The sequence below is a fragment of the Balaenoptera physalus genome (assembly GCF_965194825.1).
Source record: "Balaenoptera physalus genome assembly, chromosome: 3".
NCBI classification, from domain to species: Eukaryota; Metazoa; Chordata; class Mammalia; order Artiodactyla; family Balaenopteridae; genus Balaenoptera; species Balaenoptera physalus.
In genome coordinates this window covers 133,406,807-133,429,958 of record NC_138890.1, presented here as the reverse complement: position 1 = coordinate 133,429,958, position 23,152 = coordinate 133,406,807, and the positions used below count along the sequence as shown (strand labels likewise).

Here is a 23,152-nt window from a genome sequence, read left to right as displayed (position 1 = left end):
TACTCGTAACTGCCAAAACTTGAAAGCAACCAAGATGTCCTCCAAATGGTGAATGGATAAACAAATTGGTAAATCCATACAATGGAATATTATTCAGTGATAAAAAGAAATGAGCCACACTAAGACTCCATGCTCCCAATGCAGGGGACCCAGGTTCGGTCCCTGGTCAGGGAACTAGATCCCACCTGCTGCAACTAGAAGTTCACATGCAGCAACTAAAGATATCGCGTGCCGCAACTAAGACCAATATAGCCAAATAAATAAATAAATTTAAAAAAAAAAAAAGAGAGAGAGAGAGAAATGAGCCACAAAAAAACATGGAGGAACCTTAAATGCATATTACTAAGTCAAAAAGCCAATCTCCAAAGGCTACATACTGTATGATTCCAATTATATGACAAGGGATTTTTTGATCAGTGAAACTATTCTGTATGATACTACAATGGTGGATAGGTGTCGTTATAACAACACAAAGAGTGAACCTACTGTAAACTATGAACACTGGGGGATAAAAACATGGCAAAGTAGATTTACCAGTTGTAACAAATGCACCACTCTGGTGGGGGGCTGGTGGGGGGGAAGCCATGTGTGGGTGGGAGCAGGAAGTACATGGGAACTCTCCATACTTTCTCCTCAATTCTGCTGTGAACCTAAAACTGCTCTAAAAATAAAGTCTATTTTTAAGAAGTGTGTGTATATTCTAACAGTTTGGGATAATTAAATCTCATTAAAATATGCTTTGCTTATTCTTTCTTTTTGTCCTAAGGAACACAGGATTCTAAAATATTTAGGTGGATAGGTCAATATTCTATGCCTATTGCTTCTTTTTAATTTTAAATTTATTTATTATATTTATTTGTTTTTGGCTGCATTGGGTCTTCATTGCTGCACGCAGGCTTTCTCTAGTTGAGGTGAGCGGGGGCTACTCTTCCTTGTGGTGCGCAGACTTCTCATTGCGGTGGCTTCTCTTGTTGTGGAGCAGGGGCTCTAGGTGCGCAGGCTTCAGCAGTTGTGGCACACAGGCTCAGTAGTTGTGGCACGCGGGCTCTAGAGCGCAGGCTTAGTAGTTGTGGCACACAGGCTTAGTTGCTCCGCAGCATGTGGGATCTTCCCGGACCAGGGCTCGAACCCGTGTCCCCTGCGTTGGCAGGCGGATTCTTAACCACTGCACCACCAGGGAACCCCCACCTACTGCTTTTTAAACTAGATTTTATATTTCAGAGCAGTTTTGGGTTTACAGAAAAATTGATCAGAAAGTAACAGAAATGTTAATAGCAGGGGAGCATTAACAAGTTATAGCTTTTTTTCCCTACCCAAGAGGCTCATAAATTAGTTGCTTATATTCATTGTATTTACTAAGCAATTTCTCTATACTAATTTGCCTAACTTACCTTATTCTTCTGTATAAGATGAAAATCTTTTCCAAAAAGCATGAGTGCATGTTCAAAGCTCCGGCATTCTTCTTCTGTCCATGCAGTCATTCCTTCTAAAGAAATTTTAAAACAAAATAAATTGGCCTCAAAACTCTTATATATATAAATGACTGATTTACTTTCAGTATGTTTTCCTAATAGAAAGGCTATAAACTTCTACACACACACACACACACACACACACACACACACACACACACACACACACAGACAAGTTCTTTATGTGGAGGTTTTAGTTAGTAATCTTAACTAAAAAAATCTAGAATACCAAAATATAAACAACTGGTTTTTTTCCTCTGCATGATGAGACAAGAATTTTATATTTTTTACTATAATTCATGCACATTGTTTTTCTGATTTTTTTAAACAATGAGCATTTTTTTTAATTAGGGGAAAAAAAAGGTTATTTTCTTTATAGAAAAAAAAAAAAGCCTTACTTTGGTCTTATGTCAAAACCATAAGCTCTTTAGAGACCATAAATAATCAACACATATTTATTTAGAGTCAGTTTGCAGAGTGCTATACTGTAGGAATATAAAGGGAATACAAAACAGCCCATGCTCTCAAAAGACTAAATCCCATTCAACTTCCTGGCAGATGTCAATGTTGATGAATCAAATCTACTTGGGGCAGAGGAGACTTGAAGTGCCTCACTCACAATGGGGACCAGGTCCCCAAAGCCATTAAGAGTAGCCCACCACAAATGTGAAAACTTTGTTCAGAGTTTTGAGAGCATAAAGTAATTTTTTCAAAGAAGCAGCTTTTACAAGGAAACATTTCAATAGACTATCTCACCTACAAGTTTAAATGTATTGTTTCCAGCTTTTATATTTTTCCAAGTCATTTATATAATATTAGTAAGCATTATTTCACTCTACATATACTTAATGAAAGCTATGGTGCATGCAACTGATTTATATAATGACAAAAATACTGAAATTAAAGTTAACCATTTTCCTTGACACACACAAACCAAAACCTAGGCACTGCAAAAATGTTATCACATGATTATTAAACATACACTTCTTGCAATAAATTGAATGGAATATATTATACGTTTCTTTTTTTTAATCTTTAATCTCCTTTTCATTTCCTGTCTGGTTTAAGAAAAAGAAAAAACAACTTTTTTCCCCCAATGAAATCATAAAATCATTCTTATTAATTACTTTGGATATATTGTCATCTCTGGGGTCTGCTTTGTTCTGGAGGTGACAGGGGGGTAACTAATTTGTATTTGAACAATCTCTGGTACGTCTAAAAATAGAGGGCAAGAAAAGGAAAAAATTATTTGCTATGAAGATAAAAATAGATCTTATACAAAAGTGTTATAGGATTGCTCCGTCCTTTATACTTTGCTTATTCTGATCCCCAAATGACCATCCCCTATCGTTTCCCTCTCTTGATCCCAAGTGTTTCTTACCTTGAGAGGCCTTTCCGTTGCAGCAGTACCTTTCAATTGCTTCCTTTATATTATGGTTACACTTGAGAAGTTCATATAATGCCTAAGGGCAAGGGGAAAAAAACTATTCAATAAAACTTACCAAAAGTTCATACTTAAAAAAAAAAACAAACCCCCAAACAAACAAACAAACAAAAACAGGTGTATTATAAGAGTCCTGACAAATACTAGCTGAAGTGCTCTCTAATTTCAGGACATTTGAAGCGTATGTTTGCCCAGACATTTAATCTATATAACTATCCTGCAGATTGACTCTGGTACCCAAAGAGTTTGTTCATTCTGATTCTACCTCTCAGAAGTCATCTACCAGTATCATTCCTCACTTTTTTTTTTTATTGCCAGGCCTTCTGAGCTGGGAGAATATCCCTATTTTAGATGATTATTTCTAGTCGGGAAAAGTCAGAATTATGGTCTTCTCTCTTGATAGCACCTTCTGCCTGCCTTTTAGAGTTTTAATAAAAGAGAAGAGCAGCAGGCCTGGAATAGAAGGATGGATATTTTAGTGACTGGAGTTTATAGTTATTTCCACCTACTATGGAAGATATCATTTTTTAAAAATCAGAATTTCTTCCCATTAAATCTGTTTGGAATTATGAATATACTAAATAGCAGACAGAACTCAACTGAAAGTTAAATAATAATCCACTTTCCCAAGTAAGCTTCAAGAAAGGCAAGGATATTAGTAAACCTATTAATACATCAATAGGTTAATAATCAATACATTAATAATCAATCATTAAAAACAATCTCAACAGCTGCTAAAAAAGCTTCAGATAAATCAGTACCCATTTCTATTTTTAAAAAGACAAAACCTGTAACGGTTTTAAGTAGATGGATACTACCTTACTATAAGAAAGACAGCCTGTATCAAACCAAGGCTGGTATTATTCTTTTTTTTAAATTTTTGGCCCCTCCCCGTGGCATGTGGGATCTTAGTTCCCTCACCAGGAATTGAACCCTTGCCCCCTGCATTGGCAAGCGGAGTCTTAACCGCTGGACTGCCAGGGAAGTCCCAAGGCTGGTATTATTCTTAATGTAAAAACCTTACATGTATTATCTTCCATCAAAAGCAGGCCTCAAACCACTGTAACTACCAAAAGTCTCTGAGAGTTATAGCTAATGCGGTAAGACATATTACAGGAATAAGAGATACAACAATGGTAAGGAAGGAACAAACGTATAATTCACTTTAAAACTAGAAAACCTAAGAGAAACAACTGAAAAATCATTATACTAAATTAAATAGTTTCAGTAGCTTGAGAAAAAAATTTTTTAATTTATATTTCTCTAAATCAACAATATACAAATACAAATATAATAGTGATCCCATTTACAACAGTGCTAAATACTGTATTTAAAAATAATGAGGAATTAATTAGATGCATGTGGTATTTAAACAAGCAAAAACATTTGAGTGATTAAAAAAAAAGTCAAATACATAGAGAATCAGAACATGCTCTTGAAGTAGAAGGTTTTATGTTTTAAAGGTACTAATTCTTCCAAAATTAATTTATAGTTTTAATGGAATATCAGTAGAAAAAGCCAATGAGATTTCTTTTTGACAGCTGACAAAACTCCTTTGAAGTTCAGCTAGTTTGACTTCTCTACGTTATTCGGAAATTCAAGTTTGAGTCCACCTATCTCTGGGCACTCATTAGGTAGGATTAGCTAGGCTGGAGATAGAGTGAAAAGGTATATGAGAGGGGCAAACAACGTCAGAGAGAAAAAACCCTAATAGGCAATACTTCCACCCTTATCCCACACACCATCAGGAGTGTACTCCATCTACAAGCACACAGTATTTAACGAATGCTCCTAAAGCAAATTTATACACACTTAATAGACATAAACTTTAATCACATCCTGAATAAAGTTCAAGAATAATCCAAAAAATAACTTGAACATAAAATCTAAAAGTCCAACCACAGAGAATGTTTAAATATACAATGGAACATACAGACATCAAGAATGAAGTATTAAAGAAATCTCAATGGCAAAGAAAATAAGACTAAGTGATTAAAAGGATATAAAATGGTAGGTAAAGTAAAATATATGTGTGTGTATACAGAAAAAAAAGCCCAGAAGAAGACATGAAACAAGAGAACGGTTATTATTAGGTCTTGGGATTTTTTTTAAACCAGTATTTTCCAAGTTTTAAAAATCAGAAAGAGATAGCCAGTTCATATGTAAGAAATATTTGAATCAAATATAAGAAAATCAAGAAGATACTATATTAGTTAGCTGCTGTTTCAACAAGAGTGATGTATACCTGTTCATTGTCCCTTGTGTGTGTTCCTGCAGAAATCCTATCCATTATTTTTTCGTTTCCAGTTCTTAATGAGGTCTCAACAAGGTACTCCTTAACTTTGCTCTCCAAAACCACACCAGGAAGCCAAAGTAATTGGTCTTCATTTTCATACACTGACAAAGAAAATCCCATCAACACATTAAAAGTAGTGACCACACTTAAAGATGTATACAAAACTGTTCTTCCTCTTCCTGTACAAGTAACTAACTTTGAGGACACCAGTAATTTGATTGTCTGGCAAGCTGAGTCTTTCATTAGTAAACGTTTAAAACAATTTTTTTTTTTTTTTAACTTTATTAAGGTCCAAGTATTCCAGTCACTAGAGCAAGTAGCTTTTTTGGTGACTGGATTTACTAACAAGTTAGAAGGCTTTCTATGCCTAGTAGTCTAATATAAAACCTGGTAGTGGTGTCTTACATTCTTCTAATGAGGGGGTAAAAATAACCTGTGTAAATTCTTTAATAACCTTATTGCAATTTTCTCTTAAACTCCCTAAATGGCTCTATGAAAATGTCTAGAGGTTAAAAATAACAATCAAAATATCTGCCAATACTGAAATACCTAGGAATATATTTTTCCTTTACTGATGTCTTCCCAAAAGGTAAATTTTTATTTTAAAAAGGAAGCAAAAAAACTAAAATAAAATAAAAAGGAAGCAGACTAATTAAAAATGGAAAAAAATGATAAACAGTAAGATAAGTAAACTTTCCACCTCTTAGAGAAGCTGATATTTAATAAGCGAAATGACACTAAAACAAACTATATTTTATTAACGCAAACACTGTTGCCATACTGAAGGTTTCTACTTCACACAATAAAGTCATACAGATAGCCCAAGTATTTAACCCATTGCTTCAACTACAATCCATCCTTCAATTGTAAAATAACTACTAAATATAGCGAATAAAAGTAATTTACTGAGAGCTCACTGTGCAGCAGAGACCGTGGTAAGTGCTTTACATTCACAACTGTATAAGGCAGGCATTTCTATTCCCGATGAGCAGGAAAGTTAAAAATAAAGTGTGCCTGTGAAGCAATAAGACTGACTTTTGAGGTAACTTTCTGGAACCAGTTTCATAAAGAAACTTTGGTCAAAACTGAAATGGGTAATATAGTTTGAGTGTATTCCCTCAAAAGATAGAGAAGGTATACGTTCCTTTCTGAAGGTGTAGAACTGAGAGAATATTACCTCTGCTCTGTTTCGTCTAAGGGCCAGCAGCTGCTGAGCATGTGCTTTGCCCATGGCCAAATCTACGTGTTTCCCGAGTTCAGCTAGGAAGGGGTACCTGGATTTTCACTTCCCACCACCTCACCCCTCCATATTTTCAGAACCAGCTATAGTTGGAATCTACCAAAAATGTGAGGAAAACTGATTACACTTAAGTAGGGGTATATAACAAAAGCAACAGAATCTTTACATTCTACCACCTTATCTTTCAGGGCTGGGGCAAGAGAATTTCTTCTAGTTTCTTTTTTCCTTAAGCGTTTCTTCCCAAGAGGATTATATTCCTAACGTTCTCATTATCTCAGGTGATAGGATGCTACCAACTTCCACTGGAGTGGGATGCAGACCAAAGAGTTGCACTTGAAGAGCAGCTCCACTGTTTTAACAGGTGCTTAGCATACTGGGTAAGAAGCACCGTAAGGGGCCAGGGCTGGGGGAGGCGGGCGGTAGTTCTGAGTCTCACGATACATTACTCCTAAGTCAGGCCTAATTCTTCCCTGACTCCAAATCTATCTTTATACTCACAGGATGAGCATACAATCAGATATTTAAATAAACATATTGAGCAGTAATTTGGCTTACCAAATATTATCAAAATTAAAAGCCTTCCTTACCTTTCTCATTACCAGCATACTCTCCAAGATAAGGTGGAATCTCTGCTTGATATTGTAAACCAATCATTATCTCCTACAGGAAAATTCAGAAGTAAAAACAACTTATTACAAAAATAAATACTGAAAAAAAAAGTTCCAATTCATTAATCAGTTACTACAAATCTAAAGTTATCTCGCAAAATTATCATAAATTGTTTCAGAAGTGTTTTTAAAAGCTACTTTAATCCAAATGGTCTACTAAATTATGATGGCAACTTAACATACCTTCCTCAAGTCTTCAGGTGAGTTACCACTATCTGTTTCAACATCTTCAACCTCTGATTCTTTATCTCCATCACACGTAGTATTTGCTTAAAAGAAGAAAGTTAAATTTTAAAAAAGGGTTTTGTTGCCTATTTTTGCAGCACTTGAAAGAGTGCCTGATATTTTATATTTTACTTATGATAAAAATTTGTTGAATAAATGAGATCAGCACAAATATACTAAACCTCTTGTACTATTCTCACATTTTGAAACTAGTCAAAACAAGACACTGAAAACACGAAGAAAGTGCATAGTAACCTTATAATTATCTGGTGTACAGTCATATAGTTTGGAAAGGCAAGAGGAAAACCACTATGGTCCCCTTAAAAAAGAGGGTAAAGCACTGGATTACACTGATTACATTAATCTAGAGTGAGACATAAGAGCTGCACATTGAGTCCATAAAAATTATCTTTTTGCACACATATGTGTGTGTGTATTGAAACTTGTTATCTGAACAGTTCTTCTACCATAAAAACACCTGAGAAATAAGCAAGATTGCATATAAGAAATTATTTCAGTTCAAAGACCTTTTAAATATTACTGATATACATTAAGGGATAACACCAAGAACTAAAAGAAAAGGATTAAATAAATCACTAAAAATAAAAAATACTTTTGGAGCAACTGATGGTAGTTTTCAAACTGATGGTAGTTTACCAGGAGAGTAAGAGCCTTTTAACAGAAATCCAAAAAATGTCTATAAAATTTCATGGCTGAACTAAGATTGGTTGCCATAGCAACAGATGAGTCTTGGGAAAGAAAACAGCCCTGCAAAACCAAGCAAATGCTTTCGTTTTTAAAGAGCATATTAGTTTACATCTCCCCCAATAAAAAGAGGTTATAATCTTATTCAGATTATAATGGTATTTTACTTCAATTAAGTAAAACACTCAGATATTCTGACATAAACTACTGAATGTAACAAAATGTACTCAAGCTACAGTATCAGTGCTACTACTAATCAGTAATGATTGGATTTCTTACATCGTAAAGGTCTAGGGAAGAAATCGGAAGTTTCATGGGAAGTCACAGATGGTGTCAGATCATCTGCAGAAGACTGAGTTTCCTCATCATCACCTGACAATAGGTCTTTTGCTATTTCCTCCTATAAGAATAGGAATGCAATGCTAGGGTTAGAAATGATTACATCCCATCAATTTGGAAAAAAAAGGTCTCTATAACACTATTCATAAACATTATGGTATTATAATACAATTAAGAACTAACTGAAGTCTCAGTTTTGAGAAAAGTAGAATTGAAATTCTATAATTTACTTCACGTACATAATTAGTTAATAACATTTACTAGTTAATTATATATAATATCTAATGCTATACTATTATACATTTATGATATAACAAACAATTTGCTTAATTTGTGGGTATGTAGAGAACTTATCTGAAGCGGTAGACTTTTAGTGAATTTACAACAAAAATAATCTTACTTCTAAGTGGTTAAAAATTAAACTCACTTTCTGCCAACTTAAATAACTAAAAGAAAACAAAAAAGTCTCCAAACTCCACTCTTCCGATAATTTTTTAAAAGTCCAACTAATGCACCACTCCGACTAGTGATATAATTTTAAAAGAAACAGTTCAGAATTAATTTTTATGTAAGTATATAGTCATCCTTGTGCCTGGTACATAGTAGGCACTCAATATTTGCTGAATGACTATGGTCATTAAGGTTTTTGGTACATTAATATCACATTTAATTGAAAAGTGGAAACAACATAACTCACAGGAAGATGTGGAGTCCTCTCCCTGCCTGAGACCTGAAAGATGAGGAAAGTTTCCCAGGGATCTGTTAGCAGAGACCATGCCTGAATTCTCCTTGGCAGGGACTAGGCCTCCCCTACAACCAGCCTATGTTAAAAGACGTATCACTGAGGCCTTGGCTGCTATGGCCTCTGTCACTCCCAGAGCCCAAGAAAACAGAACTTCTCTCCAACCACTCCATGCCTAAGCCAGATTGGTTTGAAAACTTCTGGGGGATTCATTAATCAATGCATTCAAGTGTCCACAGGATCAAAAGAAGTTAGGGCAAAATCTAAGTTTAGATACAATATGTCTACACAGGAAAGATAAAAAGTTATGGAAGAATACTCAAATATGCAAAGTATTATGAAGCTATTACTACTTTTAAAGTAGTGAGATCAAAGCCAAACAATATTCAAATCAGTCACCAAAATGATAAGAGCAATGCATGCATAAGAAGTTTACAATTCAGAATTATGAAATGCTTTAAATTAAACTAATAAAAACAGTCAATGGTAACAGATCTGGAATTTTTTTTTCTACATGCTTGTACTTACTTTGTCTAGTGTCATATCTGGTAGTTCATCTGCAAGTTCACTTGGGGAGCTATTTGCACTGGAATTTGCAACTGCTGGAATTGTAGGTTCATAGCCATAGAATGCCAATAAATCTTCTAGAGGCATGTTTCCTTCCTATTCAAGCCAGAACACAAACATGAACTCAGCAGATGCCACAATGCTGAACCTCAGATAAACCTTGATGCCATTAATGTTCATAAAGCACATTATCAAAACAGCAGTACCAAATCAAAACCAAGTTTTAGTTTTGCTTTTTGTAACTGTATCCAGAAAACAGGATCAAACACCTAGAGCTATAATTAATATATGAACAAAAGTCTAACAATTAACATCTTAGTTTTCATTTTCCAGCATCATTTTACTTTTTAAAAACTTCCTCAAATATTTGCCTTAGTGCAGACTTTTTTTTCGCTTTTACATTACTATAAAGATTCGCCTTGAAAACATTTCCAATTAATCAATCAATAACTTCACATAATTTTTAGCTTGTTTCCTTGCAATTAACAGTTGACCACTTGGTTTATTCTTCATGTTATTTAGAAGATACCTAATGAGAAACCTTTGCTGAACATTTACTAACACTATTATGTTTATATATTAATGTTCAAGACACACTTATCCTTTGATATTCCTACTACTGTATCTATATTCTGTACCAGTTGTTTTTTTCCCACAACTGTCTGATGAAGTTTGCATTACCACCATCTTACAGATGAGGAAATTGAGGCTGAGTTCTGGGTTCGAATCCCAGGCCCCCAGGTTCTCTTACTGGCAGTGCTGCTCTGATAAAATTACAGGCTCTGGCTGCAGGGCTACCTGTGTTATGAATACTCACGCCATGCCACGTAGTGGCACACAGTCATTGTTTTTTCCCTCCACTAATCTGAAAATAAGTGCTATATTTCCTTTTTTAAAGTATTTTAATTCAACCACTAAAATGCACAGAACTATTTAAAATTATCATTTAAATAACTTCAAAACCATATATTCATGAACTAGTTAATTTCTTAAATATTTTAAAGATGTTTATGTCCATCTATTAAGAGATTCACTTTTAAAACTAGCTTACGGTTTAATTTTTCCCTTTAAAAAAAATATCTAAGTCATAAGCACACAGCATGAAAACGTGAAAGCAGAGTATGCAAAACATGCCTACAGCTGATCACAAAGTGAGCTGAGGAGAGCCAGTGATGTCTCCCAGAGAGCCAGCTGGCTGCCCACCAGGGCCCACAGGGGACACAGGTTCTGGGGGTCCCTAAGAATTGGCCTTCACCTTTGCAGTATAGAACTTACGTTTTTCACTATGCCTGAATGAAACAGATTCATGTTATGAGCTTAGAATAAGGTGTATGACAGAATGCTAATTTGTGAATTTGCAGTAGCAGACATGCACCTTTTCAATGACCATGCCACTCAGGAAATCTTTTCAGCTTGGAACTGAAATCAGTAAAAAGCTGCTTTGGGAGCATGGACAAATTCAGCACAAATTAAGTTGGATGGTCAGGATGGACAGAAATTCACCCATGCCACGGGAAAACCTCATTAAGTATTCTTCTCCCAAATGAAAGAACCCCTCGAAGGTGCCAGAACCACATTGAGAGTCTCTCCAGTCCTGCTCCTTGCAGAGTCCATGCAGCCCATTCCCTCTGGTTCACACTAGTTGTAAGAGGAGACTGGTTACAGCCTTTGCCAACCACCTGTTAGCAATATTTCTCCAAAACTTTACAGTTTCAGATTCCCTCCATGAACTGGTAGACGGCAACTTTCACTCACCAGGCACTGACAGTCCACCTTCCCATCAATACAGCATTTACTGAGCTCTAGGTACCACGTGGAGGACTACTGGCTATGGGTAAAGAAATAAAATTTCCAAAAAAAAAAAAAGAAATCCCTGCTCTCAAGGAATTCAGTCTTGGTGGAAGGAACTGATAAGTTAACAATTGTAAAACACTGTGATAGCTGCTTTAATCAGTTCTGGAATTGGTGCTATGAAATGGTAGGTACAGAGAAGGGAAGACCTACGCTCCAGGAATAATAGTATACGGTAGGGAAGTATCACACAGAGGACAAAGACTGAGCTAAGCCTTGAAAGATGAAGAGGCTTTTAACAGATGAGGGTTGTGTGCTAGGGACTTGTGGTTCATCGTCAGACACACTGACTGAGCAGTGACTGTGCCAGGAGCCCACTGTGCCAGGTGCTGGTATGAAACGCAGGTCTTGCCCTTCTACAACTTACAGACTAGGGGGATACCAAAAATACTCAAATATGGAACTGCCAATTAAGATGAGTGCAAAAGAAATCAATAGGGTCCTGAGATACAGAATTATGTGGAGGGCCTACTGTCATAGGGTTACAGAGGAAGACAGTGAATGACTTCAGCTGAGGCCTGAAGTCTGAGAAGTGACCAATCCTGTGAGGGGCATTCCAGGCAAAGGAAACAACACACTTGAGGCCTGAATATGGTTTTCCACTAAGCCAATGGCCAGAGCACAGAGAGCAGAATGAAGAGTGGCTCAAGAGGAGACTAGAAAGACAAGCAGAGGCAGATCACAAAAGGCCTCATGGGAAAGAAACTTGGACTTTATACTCCCAGGGCAATGGGAAGCCATTGGAGAATTATAAAACTGGAGTGACATGACTTTATTTCTTCTTAAATCCTGGGCAGCTGTATGAAGAAAAGTTTGGGGAGGTGAAGAGAGAAGAGAAAAGCAGGGAGACCACTTAGGAATTGCATGCTGGGTTAGGGTAGTGATACAGACACGGAGAGAAGTGAACAGATGAGATGTATTCTGAGGTGGAATCAAATGGGCTACCGGAGTAAAAGGGAGAAAGAAGGACAACTCCCCAGATTTCTATCTGAGCAACTGCCTATTGTGGTTACTTTTACTGAGATAGAAAAGACTAAAGGAAGGAAAAGGTTTATGAAGGTAAAAAATTAAGAGCTCTGCAGAGAGGGCTTCCCTGGTGGCGCAGTGGTTAAGAATCCGCCTGCCAATGCAGGGGACACGGGTTCGAGCCCTGGTCCGGGAAGTTCCCACAGGCCGCAGAGCAAATAAGCCCGTGCACCACAACTACTGAGCCTGCGCTCTAGAGCGCGTGAGCCACAACTACTGAAGCCCGCGTGCCTAGAGCCCGTGCTCCACAACAAGAGAAGCCACTGCAATGAGAAGCCCACACACAGCAACGAAGAGTAGCCCCTGCTTGCCACAACTAGAGAAAGCCCGTGTGCAGCAACAAAGATCCAACTCAGCCAAAAATAAATAAATAAATTTATTAAAAAAAGAAAACCAAAACCCAAAATGTTTGAGAGGAGAAGAATACGGTGAATTTCATAATTAAAAAAAAATAATAAAAAAGAGTTCTGCAGAGGACACAAAGTTAAGTTTGAGAGGACTATGAAACATCCAGTGGAAAAGTCAAGTTGGCTAAGAGCCTGGAGCTCAGAGGATCAGGCTGGGCTAAAGATATAAATCTGGCATTCATTAGCATCTAGATGATATTTAAAGCCACAGGAGTAGATGAGCTCACTCAGGGAGAGAGTAAAGAGAAGGGGATCTATGCTTTATTAGAAGAATTTTCAGATATATTACCTTATAGGCAATGGGACACGTCCGGAAAATTTTAGATATGATTTGCATTTTGAAAAAAACATCCTAGGGGGAGTAGAAGAATAAGAGCCTGAACTAAGAAGGGAATTAAAGAATCTGTTTCTTGACTGACGTGATAGAGGGAAGTAGGTAACACAGGAGTCTAAGTGGATTGCCCATTTCTGGCCTGAGAAGGTTAAATAGCTACAGCATCATTATAAGACGAAAACAAAAGACAAATAAACTTAAGGGTGGAGGGTGGGACGGTAGATGATTTAAGGTGAAAGTTGAAGCACTGGGCTTGAATGAGTTATCCAGAAAAGGAATACAGAGTGAGAAGACAAAAGCTAGAACCCTGGGGAATACCATCAATTAAAATGAGGGTAAAGAAAGAAAAGTCCATAAATACTACAGAGGGAAACACCAGAGGGTAGAAGTAGAACTAGGAGAAAATGCAGGATTATGTAAGTTAAGAAAGAAGCAAGGGTGGAGAAACCACGGATGGTCACTTGGGTCAAATATCAAAGAAAGATCAAGCAAGATAAAACAGACATGAATTCTTTGTATCTGTCAATCAAGAATTATTGGTGACCTTACAGCCTGTTGGGAGAAGCGAAGCTGAGGACTGAAAGGGAGGGAAGAAGGTACATACACTATAAAAAGAAAATGTTGAAGGGCAACACAGGGTCAAAAGAGAATTTCCAAATGTGGGAAATATATGAGTAGCAGGCCATACTGAAATAAAAAAATAAGTAGAAGAATAAACTGAGGGCTAAAGGGGTGGAATCTAGGGACTAGCCTGGGATGTGGAAGATACTTTTGGGACCGGAGAGAAGGAAGGAAGAAAGAGCATAAAAGTTAAGTTTGCATGTGGGGGGCAAACAGGAGGTTCTGGGTAGTCATTCATGAAAATCCTACTTTCTCTACAAACACACAAGCATGATCATCTGTTGAGGGAGAAGGTGACCATCTTAGTGGAAACCTCCTTAATACAGTCAAAGGATGACACTGTAATGAGCCCTAGAAGGCGCTGGTGCTAAAACACAGAAATTATCTGTACTAAAACTTTAAAGCAAAACTGGAAAAGATTAATCCAGTCTCTGAAGCACTTTACAAATGAGCTTTCTGTTAGAGCCTATTAATAAAGCACTTAGTCCTTTGAAGCATAGAAGAAATGTTTTCAAAATTGAATTAGCAAATCTCAAAGTCTCTGAGGATCTGTGGTGGCTAGATCAGCTTAGAAGTTTGATCTAGCACCTTATCCCAGGGATGAGGATTTTTCTCTTCTACAATATTTCTCAGGCATTTTGTTGAACCTATTTAAATTTCAAGGGACACATCTGAGTCCAGTCACAGTTATAAATGAACTGTTTTTTAAGTCAAAGGATTTGTAACAGGAAGAGCACAAGATTTAGAGGCAGAGGACTCACTAATTGCTAACTACTACTGTGGGCAAATCACCTAACCCCTCTCACCTCTATTTCCTCATCTGTAAATAGAAAAACACATTATTTCATTAATCCTATCATGCATAACCTCACATATCAGAAATCAGGATGCATCTCATTACCACTGTACAGATTTCTCATAGTAATGTCCCTCCCTGCTCCCATCTATGCTATTTCTAAATCTATGGTACATCTTACAATCAACAAGGCCTCTGAGCCAAGGAAATAATGCTAATACTTGTCTGACACACCTGATGGTGTTGCTGAATGGGTCAAATGACACTGTCTAAGTGAGGTACAAATTAATTTTCACATAACACCAGTCTGGTATCTTATAATACAGGATGCAAAACAGCATACATATAACTTTTTAAAATGCTTTAAAAATAAATCAATAAGGACCTAGACCAAAGTCTCATTTCACAATGCGTATCAGAGGAGAAATCTATATATTAATGAAGGAAGAAATGTAAATTACTTTTTTAAAAGTTATAGGTCTAAATCTAGGATTATTAAATTAAAACCTCTCAGGAAACAGTAACATGAATAAATTAAAATATAGAACGATATAACATAAACCTTATTTTAGTATGGTTAATAACTAAAATCTTGTCACATAATCTATTCTCTATACTTACCAAAGTGCTACTGTAAGAAAACTGATTTTGTACCGCTCTTATTTCCCACAACATATAATGTACTAAAAATTTGTAAGCACCAAAATAAAGGCCATATGTATAGACTACAAACTATCAAATTTATTTACTAGGAGCATAACAACTTGTAGTTTTTTAAAACATTAACGCCAAGGCTCTAAGACTGCTACCATGTACCAACACCTAAATCACTGTGCCAATAATATAAGATTAATAGAATACATTATTTTAAATTGTATAGAAATAATTTCAAACTTCTTCTAAAAATAAAATGATCCTTACTCTTTATATTTGTGTCTCTATCTACTGTTTCTTTTCTTTGTTTTCATGTTTCATTAAACATCAATAAAGAACAGAGACCACATCTGCATCTTGCTGCAGGTAAGAATCACAGTTGAGATGAAGCGAGCAGTCAGCCACTCTCAGAGACAGCTCCTCTTGTCCCTTTGCTCAATGAGAGAAGGATTAGCCTTCTGAGCAAGGACACAGCTCTTAGGTCTTCACTAGAATTTGTTTAAAAATCACCTGGATTTTTCTGTCTCAATTTCCAAGAATGCGACAAAATGCCAAGAAGCAAAACTGCCTAAGTACAGAGAAGTTGAAACATTTAAAGGCCTGTAATTTTTCAGAATCTACAAATTCAGTGATAGGTATCATTACAAAGATTTAATTACTGGAGTTTACTAAACAAAATGAAAATCATAGGAACAGAAACTAGGTATTTCTGTGAATAGCTAAGTGAGTAACTCTTTGCTGTTGATTATTTCTCTATATCTTCCCTAATTTTCTTTTAAAACTCACCACACAGATTAAAGCAGCTATTACTATAATCTCTGGAAGAATAAAACCTACAAATCTGAAAAACAAAATTTTACCAACCCATAAAAATCTCTACCAGATTACCCATACTCAAGTAGTAACTACGTTAACACATTAAATGAAATTTTAAATTCTTACTAGTTTACTGACAAAACATCTATTTGTGTGGTTAAAGCACAGTCTAGCACATTTATATTATTTTCTTATGTCATGCTGTAAATAGACTACTGTCTCCCTATCTTTAACAGCAAACACATAATTAAGGAAGGTGCATTATGAGACCACCTGGGACTTTTGACCAAGCCCACAGCAGTGTCCTAACATAAAAAACTACAGGAGAGAAGTATGTATTCTAAGAAGCCTTCCATGAACTTCCACATGAGGCTAAACACCTTTTATTAGACAAATCCTTCCTCCCATAGCTCTCACTGCTTACTGCTTTCACAGTTCTTAGCAGAGGACATCAAAAATATCTTTGTTCTCATTCGTCACCCCACACTAGACCGTAAGCCCCTAGAGATCAGAAACATTGTCAAATTGCTCGTTTTTGCAATCCCAGGACCCACCACAGTCCTTGGCTTAGTGATAATGCTAGCTGGATTATAACTCTCAATTATTCTAGGCTACCTACTCATAAGAGGTAGAAACGAATTCCCTGAATAAAGTCAAGGCAGAGCTTGAGACTCTTGGGTATCTTTTCTCATCAACAGGCAACAACTTATCATCACCCCTGAAAGAAGTGATAGGTAAGGCTTTTCTTCTTGATTATTTCCTAACAATTTTATCTCTATATTCCCAAATCTGTTTGGCTTTTATAGGAGATATATGTATTTTTTTTTTTTAATGATGAAATCTAACCGCAACCATGTTGGATTAATCTGCCAAAGGAATAAACATGTTTAGAAGATTTCAGGTCTACAGGAGCAAGCCTGGGGTCTAGGCCCTGAAGACTCTGCTTCAGTTTCCCTGTGTGTTAAGATGAAAGAAGAAATGCAATAATAGCACAGCCCTGCCTCACAAAGATAGCAGAAGAGATTACATAAGAATGTGCTTTGTCTTCTTTAAGAAAAAGAAGTATGAAAACTCAGTATTATTCCTGAAAACTTTTGTTACTCTGGGCTGATTAGAAATTTACAAATAAGGTTAATTTACAGATAAGTATAATCTTTTCAAGGAACCCTTCTCTCTGTAGTTCCTGGTATAAATATATGTTTAAAATCCAGTTCATGTGAATTTATACTGATTTGGGGTTTTAAAAGTTATAAACTACATTTACCTCCCCAACTTTCTAAAAGATGACTGGGTGGGGAGGAAACAGGATATTACTAATTCACATTTAAAAACAGAGTAAAACCTTTTCTCTCTCAATTTTCTTATAGTAATCTATCAGATTTTAAGTTTCTGGAAGGAAAGACTTCTCCCTGTATCTACTGCAGTGCTTAGTTAAACTCAAGTTTGCCCCCCAGTAAAACAGTGTGATATAATGCAAAGAGGCTGGGCTAGGATTCAGAACTATGTTTCCTACAGTTCTCTATATCTCAATATTCTCATCTGTAAATGTACCTAGTTCATTGTCCTGGTATAAACTTAAAAACAGGTTAACAAAAATAAAATAATTTTTAAAAATTATATGAAAATGTACTTATTAGGCTAGCCTTCAAAATAATAAGAAAATCAGTAACTTTCTGTATAAGTTAGGTCAAAAGGAAATACGCTGATACTATTTTTTTAATTGAAGTACAGTTGATTTACAATGTTGTGTTAGTTTCAGGTGTACAGCCAAGTGATTCAGCTATTTATATATGTGTGTGTGTGTGTATATATATTCTTATAAATATGTGTATATATATATATTCTTTTTCAGATTCTTTTCCATTATACACTATTATAAGATACAGTTTCCTGTGCTATACAGTAGGTCCTTCTGATACTATTTTTATTTCAGGTAGGTTATAAATAATTTATAATAGAATGTCAAAATCTTTACTATAAGTTTGTATCAAAATACTAAAGTAAAATCCTTTACCTTTTCTAAGTCTTCAATTTCAGAACTGAAGTTTTTACCCTCATCCATCATTTCCTCTTCTTCAAGAGTTCTTTCATCATCATAGTCATGGACCAACATCTCAGCAGTGGGGTCAAAATCATGATCCTCAGAAGACAAAGACCCAACTGGAAGGAAACAAACTGAATCACTTTACAGGTTCACAAGGCTATTTACAAAAGAAAATAATTTGTGTTCTACTGCCAGTTCCTTAATACACTTGTCTAAAAGCAGTAGAAAAATGTGACAAGGATTATGAAAGGAAGACTTAACAAGAGTCTTATACAGTGAGGCTAAAAACTTCAGTAGAAGGGAATATTAACTTTACTCAAATTCTAACCCTCAAATAAAGGTTCAAATCACAACAGAAATGTGGTTTTTAGAACAAATAACAAGTTTCTGTGAAGCAGTTATACAGCAATTCAGTCTTCAAAAGCACTACCTCACTTTTCATGTCTGTAACAGTATTTCAAGCTCCCCAGCATTAAACCATAAGAGCACGCTTTTCTTTGGACTACTAATAAAGTTCTTAAGGTTATGTGAAGGGAATACAGAAAATCATATCTAAGAGCTTTGGAAGATGTATCCCATTGCAAGTTGTTTTGGTAAATTCCAACTTGTTTATAAGATGGTAATGCTTGGGAATTCCCTGGTGGTCCAGTGGTTAGGACTCTGCACTTCCACTAAGGGAGGATGGGTTCGATCCCTGGTTGGTAACTAAGATCCTGCAAGCTAGGTGGTGTGGCCAAAAAAAAAAAAAAAAAAAGATGGTAATGCTTTTTAATGGCAAAGCTGAAGTCAACAGGATACCCTGAAAACCAAGTGGAGAAATGAATACTATTCATAATCCCGAGAAAATGAAGTCAAATTTATGAAAAACAGGATTTTCTCCATTTGTTTTACTCTACTATGTAATTTAATTAGATCACTCTCAGAGCAGGCAAGGAAAGAAGTATTAGAATCTTGGAGTGGAGAAAGGGAGAAAGGGAAGGAAGCATATTCAACACAAAAAGTTTGATGTGTTTTTAGTCAAGCTATTTAATATTTTAAAATTTCAAACATTTAAGGACATTAAGATCATTACCAAAACACTGAACTAGACCAAAGATTTTTCACTATGGAGAAAACCACAGACAATTCAATGTTTTTGATTCCGAGTTCAGAGAACTCTAATCATTAGCCCTAAAAATAATAAAATTCCTATGGGACTCTATTCTTTAGGAGGTTTACATTATAATGTTATTTTTTGAATGCTGAAAGATATTAACCTGCTCATTTTAAAAGCCTGTTGAAGTACAGGTAGTTTAAGTTAATTTTAGAGAAAGATGAATATTTGTTAAATAGCTGAAAAGCAGAACAGAAACCATTACAAATTTTCTTTTTTTGAGAAATTCCTGGAAACTTCTGGGGTATGCCAAAGTGCAAGGTTTGAAGTAGATGGTAACTTTTCTACCTCCTTGAAGGCAGAGCGCTACCCTCCTTCTAATCCACATATCACCTGGCACACTTTAGGGCTTCCCCTGAAAAGGAAAGTGTTCATTCAATAACGGCCAGAAATGGAAGGGCTTGAGGGTCTACTCTTGGCTTTGTCCCTGGCTTTCTGGGATCTGAGGCAAGTCATTTAAACCGTCGGGGCCTGGGTCCAGTTTTTCATTTATAAAATTCATAGGGCTGGCTTAATGACCTCTAGTCTCTTCTGGTTCTAAAATGCTCTTAAAAATTGGCTAATTGATTATAAACAAGTTATAAGTTTGTTTAAACACCAAAACCACACTTTTTGCTTTTTATTTAGATTGCAACTTCTTAAAAGCAGACAGTGATGCAAAATGGAAAAATTCCATTATCATCCAGATGTTTGGCATCATGTACATAAATATTCTTTCCCTGAAATCAGCTATAACAAAGAAATGTTTGTCTCAAAATTAAAGAAACTTTAAACAATTTTTAAATGTAAAGACATAGCTATTTTCAAAATAGCCACAAATTTCTTCTACTTGGTGTTAATTATTTTATAATACCTTAAACGGTAATCAAGTGAGACATTAAAGGTTGACTAAAGACACGAAGTAATACGCAAGGAGATGGACTCTAAGGCAACATGTGGTAACAAAAGACTTGGGAGCCCATCCAGACTCTGTTATTAACTAGGTAACTCTTGGTAGAGTTATTTAGAAGTCTCCTCAAGTGTAAAATAAGGGAGTTGAACTAGTTCAGAGGCACTTTTCCTGGAGACTATGAGAGGGAAAAGAGGCAGCCAAAAGGGGGCTGGAAAGAGAATAAGAAACTGAAACAAAGTTGTCCTTAACATTTTAGCACATGAGGAAAGGTTTCTGCCATAGCTGGGTTTCAGGGGTTCCACAAACCCCAAGTTATATGCAATTATCCATTATGTGCAGAGTTCTGGAGACAGAGTCCCTTGCTTTCATCAGATCCTGACAGGGGTTTCTAACACCAAAATGGTTAAGAAACACTGCCCTAGATGATCTAATGTTGTCTCACCTCAAAAACTCTGTATTACCACTTTTCTGTGCCAAACTCAGAAAGTATGTGTTTCTTTTGATTAGGACAGCTTTACGTAACTCTCAATTTTGAATTTAATACAATCCACAGACACTTCTCAATTATGAAAAATGTATGAGACAAAATACGGGGAGATGGAGAGTCAGGATTAATGATCAATATAAGCACCCCCAAAGTTCTGACAAATTAAAGAGAGGATTTCTCAAAAAAATTAAAATCTAAACTAAATTGCTAAAGTTAGTGGAAAGTTTGGGAAAGATTTGGGATTAACCGTTTCAGCCTTGGAGAAAAAAACATGATATGTGACAAAGATCTATTACTTAAAAAGAACGTTTGTCAATTAGCAGCTCTGTAACAAAAGTAGCAGCTCTCAATACAAAAGTATTTTTTCAACATGCCAGATAAAAGAGAGAAAAGAGTATAACTGTTCCTTCCTCCAACAGCTTAATTACCAAAATGAACACTGAAACGTCTTAAAAACAAATGATGAAAAACTCGCAAGACAAATTTTTGTTGGAAAAATTGAGCAATAGATCTTTGGGTCCCCATCACCCTTTGGGACCCACTGAAAAGTAAGAAAACAGGACAAACCTGGGCTCGAACTTCCAAAAGAAGCCTAGGAGAGAGAAGAAAACGTGCGGTTAGATCGCGCAGCCAGGGAAAGAGGCAGCGCCGGCAACAGGGCGCAGAGGAGGCGGAGCCCAGCGCTCCTCCGCAGCTGCCAAAAGTGCAAGACGTAGCTTCGCTCCAATCGCTCCCGGCCCCTTTCGGGCCCCTCTTGGCTGCCTCGCCTTCCTCCCCGAGTCCGTAATGTACAAACTCGCACACCGGGGACGAAGCCCGGTGTCTAACTGACAACTCCAAGACTCCTATTGGAGCTCAGCAAGTTACAAAGTAGAGAAGCAGAACCCAGAGCAGTCGGCTCACAGCATCGGTCCCCCATACCCCGGCATCTCAGGAGTCCCCAAAATCCCACCCGGCTCTCCACGGCCCCAAACAACAACTCGCAACCTAACACCCTTTCCTGGAAGGGACTCGCCCTGCGCATCTAGTCCACCTCCTGGGGCCCGGTAGCCCCAATTCCTGGGCTTTCCTCTGCCCCCGAGCGTAGCCAGCTCTCAACCGGACACTCGCCCCCAAACCAAAGCTCAAGCCCCCCATACTCTCTCCGGCGTCCGGAGACGCGGATCCGCAGTCCCAGAGATGCTGGTTCCTTCCAGGGTGTTCAGTCGCTCCCCGGGCCCGCCAGCGAGCCCCTCGCCCTAGCGGGCTCCTGCCGAGGGGCTTCTGCTGCGCCACCCCCTCCCCCCAGCTCACTAGTCCCGGGGGACACGGCCAGGGCAGCTCCGCTCGCCCTGCCTCCCCCCTTAAACCCGGAGGAAAGTGGGGCTACCGAGAGTCCGTGGAGAGAGCGTCGAGGGTCTTGGTTCTCCCCGTTTACCCACAGGAGCTCCCGCACCTCCCGGGCTGTGGGGCGGGGAGTCCCGCTCGCCTTTCACGAAGCCCAGCGGCCGCGCATCCCGCTCGCCTCCGCGCCCGGAGCAAAGTGGAGCGTGAGGCTCCTTCGCGCCGCAGCCTGTACCCAATGGGCCGGGGGCACAGAACACTCCTCCAGCAGGGTAGTGGCGCAGCCCGCTCCCCGCTTTGCAATCCGGCCGCGGAGGGGGGGGATCGGTCGGTTTCCACCCACCCCGGCCCCAGGAGGCGGCGCGGAGGCTCCGGCGGCCCGCGTCAGCTGCCCGGGGGCACGGCACAGCGGCGTCCCCGGCCCGGGGCTCGCTGCCGCCGGCCGCCGCCTCCCGTCCGGGCCCGTCGCCCGGCCGGGTCGGGGCAGGAGCCGCCGCGGCCTAGTCCCGGAGGGAGACCGCTCCCGCGCCCGCTCCCGCCCCCCGGCCGGCCCCGCCGCCGCCCGTCGCCGCCCCGCGGCCCCGCGCCGCCACGCCGCCCCCCGTAGGGCCGCGGGAAGGGCCCCGGATCCCCCAAGCCGGCTCGGGGACCGCGGGAAGCCGCCGGGCACCCGCTCCAGCCCGGCCGCTCCTGCCCGGTTTCCCTGCTCACCTCCGCCATATTGGTACCTTTAGGGCGAACGAGCAGCGCCGAGCCCAGTCCCCGGATGGGGAGCCTGAGCCAATAGCAGCCGCCGCCGCCGCCGCCGCCGCGGTCCGCCCGGCACCCGCCCGGCGGCGGAGGCGGCTCGGCCCCTTATAGGGCAGGGCGGCCCGCGACACCCCCGGCCCGCTCGCAAGCCCACCCCATCCGGCGCCCCTCGCCGCGCCCCGCGCCCTCTGCGGGCGCCTCGACCCGTACCCGCGCTCACCCGCCCATCCCCTCTCGGCTGGAGTAAAGTTCCTGCCGAATTGGAGGCAGACGGGGGACGGATGGAAACATCGGCGCAGG

At 38.7% G+C, this 23,152-nt stretch overlaps 1 protein-coding gene across 2 annotated transcripts in view; it reads right to left on the bottom strand.

Annotated features, from left to right (window-relative positions):
* Window positions 1-22,935, bottom strand: part of MIER3 (MIER family member 3) — a 30,147-nt gene extending 7,212 nt beyond the window's left edge. Inside the window, exons 1-10 of one of the 2 annotated variants that reach the window (XM_082457284.1) lie at window positions 22,814-22,935; window positions 21,347-21,371; window positions 18,218-18,363; window positions 9,660-9,794; window positions 8,330-8,450; window positions 7,304-7,389; window positions 7,040-7,112; window positions 5,162-5,313; window positions 2,854-2,935; window positions 1,392-1,486 (exon numbers count right to left, since the gene is read on the bottom strand). In XM_082457284.1, the coding sequence (XP_082313410.1) occupies window positions 1,392-1,486; window positions 2,854-2,935; window positions 5,162-5,313; window positions 7,040-7,112; window positions 7,304-7,389; window positions 8,330-8,450; window positions 9,660-9,794; window positions 18,218-18,363; window positions 21,347-21,371; window positions 22,814-22,822 (924 nt within the window). In that variant the 5' untranslated portion in view covers window positions 22,823-22,935. Of the gene's footprint in view, window positions 1-1,391; window positions 1,487-2,853; window positions 2,936-5,161; window positions 5,314-7,039; window positions 7,113-7,303; window positions 7,390-8,329; window positions 8,451-9,659; window positions 9,795-18,217; window positions 18,364-21,346; window positions 21,372-22,148; window positions 22,726-22,813 lie in introns of those variants that run through there. The other variant, XM_082457285.1, reaches the window with a different exon arrangement.
* Between the last annotated feature and the right edge of the window lie 217 nt (window positions 22,936-23,152).